This window comes from Leishmania donovani, chromosome 36 (genome assembly GCF_000227135.1).
Source record: "Leishmania donovani BPK282A1 complete genome, chromosome 36".
Classification (NCBI taxonomy): domain Eukaryota; phylum Euglenozoa; class Kinetoplastea; order Trypanosomatida; family Trypanosomatidae; genus Leishmania; species Leishmania donovani.
This window is the reverse complement of record NC_018263.1, coordinates 600,000-604,176: the sequence shown is the minus strand read 5'-3', so window position 1 is coordinate 604,176 and position 4,177 is coordinate 600,000. Positions and strand designations below refer to the sequence as shown.

The window sequence follows — 4,177 nt, the reverse complement described above, 5'->3', positions numbered from 1 at the left end:
CGGCCCGCTTTGGCGCGAGGCATGCAGCCCACGCCGCGTCTCCGTCTGGCGCCGATGGCGCGGCACGCGGCCGGCGAAGGGGGCGAGGAAGGACATGCAGAGGCCCATAGGACGCACGGCCCGGCTCCGCGGCAGGGCGGCTCGTCCTGGACGGCGAGGGTGCAGCTGTGGTGCATGGGCGGTAGGTGGGCTGAGGCTGTGCACGCGTGCGTTTGGTGACTTTGTCGTGGTGGAACGGAGGCCTGGAAGTAAAGCAAGGAGTTTTTGTTACCGGGACACGCGCACTGGGCCCGAACCCTCCGGCGTGCAGGGATCCCCCCTCCCCCTTCCCCGGACTCGTCTGCCACATCTCCACTATCAAGAGGTGCAGAAGTAGAATGGCATTGCGTCCCTCGAGCGCCACCACTTTCAGTGTCTGTCCGTGCACCTCACGGGAGCACACATGCACACAGAGGCCTACATGCATACATTCATTGATGCCCATGAGAATCCCATATTCCTTCGTTCTCCTTTCCTGTAGACGTACGGTTGTCTTGTCGCTTCAAAAGCTGCGGAGGGGCCAAGCACCCCGCTTGCTCGATCGTTTTCACAAGACCGCATACTGCTTACAGGGCTGACGGTGAGGCACCCGCCGAAACACTAGCATCTGCTTTCTTTTTGTTTTTTGGGAGGGGGTTCGAAATTGGTGGCAGCCTCCCCTCTGCCTACTCTCCCATTCTCGCCGTGGAAATGGCCAAGCGCACTGTCAGCGAGTTGGCGGTAGAGAGAGACCATTGCGGAAAAACCGCCGTCCCCGGTGCGTCCATTTGTAGTTTGACTGTGGACGACGAAGATGCGTCTCAAGATCGCCCTGCCACTGCGCTGGCTCTTTGCGAGGAGACGACCTGGACAGAGGCAGCAGCAGAGGGGGCGCTAAGCGTACCCCTATCGTGGCCGTTTCTGTGCCCGCTCTGCAGTGCGGTGGAACTTGCCGATCCGGTAGACCTACACGAGCCAGTGAAGGACACATTATCGCCTTCCTCGCTCCATTCCAAAACCGTCGATGAGGCAGTTCACTGCCTTGCCTGCCGCGCGTGTGTGGAGCAGTGGCTATCAGCGGTGCGCGCTTTCAGTGAGGACCAGGCCGAAACGATGGACCACACCGGCGGCGCCACTGGCGCCACCATGTTTTCACCTCTGTCGGCCTCTGCGTGTGACTGCGCAACTCTCCTTGCGTGCCCATTGTGCAATACGACGTGCGACGCAACGATTTTGTCGACTTCCGGTCCGATCGCCGGCGCTGCGCGTGTCCCGGATGCGAGCGTGGTGCGCAACCGCTACACTGGCTCTCAGCCCCTTTCCTGCATCACGAGGACCGGTGGCGGCGTCGGGCCCCCGAGCGCACCCGCCGCGTCCGCGTCGCCCTTCTGCTCCATTTGTGAGGAGGCAAAGGCGATGTGCGTGTGCCTGCAGTGCGACTTCGGCATGTGTGACACCTGCCACCGAGCCACACACGCCAAAGGTGGGTTTAGGCAGCACGAAGTGCTGAGCTGTGAACAGGCACGTCGGCGTGCCAACCAGAGGTGCACGCAGCATGCCGGCATGGCGCTGGACCTTTTCTGCGACACGTGCTCAACGTGTGTGTGCGTGACGTGCTGCTTCGGTGGGGCTCATCGCGGGCACGAAGTGTTCCCGCTAGCTGACGTCGTGGCACGCGCTGCCGCTGCGTTGACTCAACACTCCACGGAGCTTGCGGCGTTGCAGCGCGTCGCCGATGCGACCGGCGTGCAATTTTCGTCACTGTGGCCTGCGTACGAGGCCAAGGTGGATGACGTCCGCACCGAAATCCAGCAGTGCTTCTCCAGTCTGCGCCAAGTTTTGCAGGCGCGTGAGGACGCTTTACTGTCGCGACTCAGCGAGGTGTCGGCGGTGGTCGGTCGCCGCTCGTCGGAGCTCAGGAGTGCCATGCACGCCATCAGCAACCTCCTCGGCAGCACGGGAGAGCGCCTGCGACGTCTGCCGGGGTCGGTGAGCCCTGCCACGCTGATGCGCATTTTTGAGACGGTGCAAGAGCAGCAGCAGTGGGTTTCCCGTGTTTCTACGCGTGTAATCGAGGAGGCCACCGCCGTTGCCAAGGGCTGGAGCTATCACATATCCAGTGACGGCGCAAACGGGTGTCGCATGGCATCCTTCGTGTTGCTCAACTCCGACACCCCGAATGATGATGGCCTAAGGCAGTACAAACGTGTGCTCGCCGACCTCGGCCGCCTTGACGCATCGGCTGATGTGCAGCTGCCACTCGCTGAGCAAGGGAGCGCGGGCTCCGTGGGGACGGCAAAAGGGCACGACAACAGGGAGAAGGAGGGCGCGGCGCATCACCTCTGGGGAGGCATGGCGGAGGACTGCATGGAACCCAGCGATGGCCTCACAAACGACGCACCCGTTGCCCTTTGTGGTGACAGCGACGCCAACTTTGACGCAGTGGCCAACGCCGGGGAGGGAGAGGAGACGCTGCTCGTCCGTCCATCGCACATTCGCCCCGCCACCCCTTCGTTACCAGGGCAAGCGGCAGCTTCGCCGTCGAGAGAAGTCTCCATGGCCTATCGCGGCAGAGACCGTGGTGAATCCCGGCAACGCAACCTGAGCGCTTCAACTGTGCAGTCGCAGCCCAAACCACCGCATCTCTTCTCGATCGGCGCATCCACTCAATCCACCCACGGCCCGCTTCTGACGTACGAGCTAAATGTGGACCCCTCAGTGAAGGGCGCGGGTGGCGTGACGGGGTCCGCCGCTGATGCTACTACCGCTTCTGGAACGGCAAGCCTGAATGGCGTCGCCTCAAAGTGGGGTGATGTGAAGCAGGCCCTGTGGGAGGTGGGTGGCTGTGGCAGCTTTGCCGCGGAGCTTGGCGCGCTGGGGCGCCAGACGCCGGGGTGCGCAGCAGCAGCACGCGGTGTGCGAGACACAATACCGTTTCGCGTCGCCCTTCCTCCGCGGCTTATTGAAAGTCATGATCGCATGGACGACGATGACCGCTCTGTTAGAGAGGCTGACGACCAGCTGCCGTGGCGTGCTCTAAAGCTGCACCACAACAGCAGTGTCCAGGATGGCGTCCGGTCCGCTGCGACGTCGTTGCCTCGCCATGGCTCCACGGCGCGGCTTCAGTACCTTAAAGAGTTGGATCTGCGAAAGCCAAGCGAAGTCGCGCACGAAGCACTAGACTCGAGTCTCTCTGCTCCAAAGCAGGGACGAGCAGAGTCCCAACGACGAACCACTGGCCTGCAGCTCGAGCTGTAGATGAATGACGGTTGCTTTGGCCGCCAAGGGATATGGTCGCGTCGTTTGTCTTTCGCGTGTGGGCATTTTTTTTTCGTTCTCGTTCATTTAGATAAGTAGATGTTTAGACTTGCTGCCCGATCCTTCTTGCCCTCTCTTTTTTTTTTTACGCCGCCTCTGCTTCGTGTGAAGCGCTACGTGGAGTGAGTCCTTGTGCGTCTCCTCTCGCTCCTTCTCCTGCACAACACCATGGCTTTAAAAGGGTTCCGCACGCGCACCCATCTCCGTATCAGTCTTTTCCGCTGTCTCTCGCCACCCTTGACGCTTGCCCTCCCCGGTAGCCTGTCTGTTGCATTGCGCTGTACATTCTTCTTTGTAGTTGACGCGGGCGATCGACACGGGTGGTCTTGTGACATGGTTTTTTAATTTTGCTTCCCACGTAGATCTGTTCACTGCCTCCACCTCCCCCGCTACCAGGGAGCACTGCGGGGCTTTGACTGTTTTCCGCGGCACGCGCATGCCGTGCTGTGGGGGTGGGTGGGTGGGTGGGCTGTGAAGTAAATGGTGTGGTGAAGCAAAGAGAAGGGGAAGTTTGTGTGACGGCACGTAGTTCGGGGCACTAGAAGAGACGTGCGACGCTCGACCGTGTGCTCGGTCGCACTCCCGTTAGAGAGACCAACCATCACCACCACCACCACCAAAAAAGAAAGGTATGACCCATCCAGGGTTGCCGAGTTGCTCTCCACCCCAAATCCCCACGCACTAAACGCTCTTGCACGCTTCGTAAAAAAAAAGAAACTCAGGCGCCTTGCCACGGCTCTGCTCGATACCGTTATCAGGGATTGCTGCGTGAGCTCTGTTATGCCGTTTCTTCCCCTTTGCGATGCTGATGTGATGGCAACGCGCTGCCGAATGCTCGAGT

At 60.8% G+C, this 4,177-nt stretch overlaps 1 protein-coding gene across 1 annotated transcript; it reads left to right on the top strand.

Moving 5' to 3' along the window:
* Positions 1-729: 729 nt before the first annotated feature.
* LDBPK_361610 (hypothetical protein, conserved) lies at positions 730-3,276 on the top strand (the record flags this gene model as incomplete). Its single annotated transcript, XM_003865228.1, has 1 exon — positions 730-3,276. The coding sequence occupies one exon, from the start codon at positions 730-732 to the stop codon at positions 3,274-3,276; it is 2,547 nt and encodes an 848-aa protein (XP_003865276.1).
* Between the last annotated feature and the right edge of the window lie 901 nt (positions 3,277-4,177).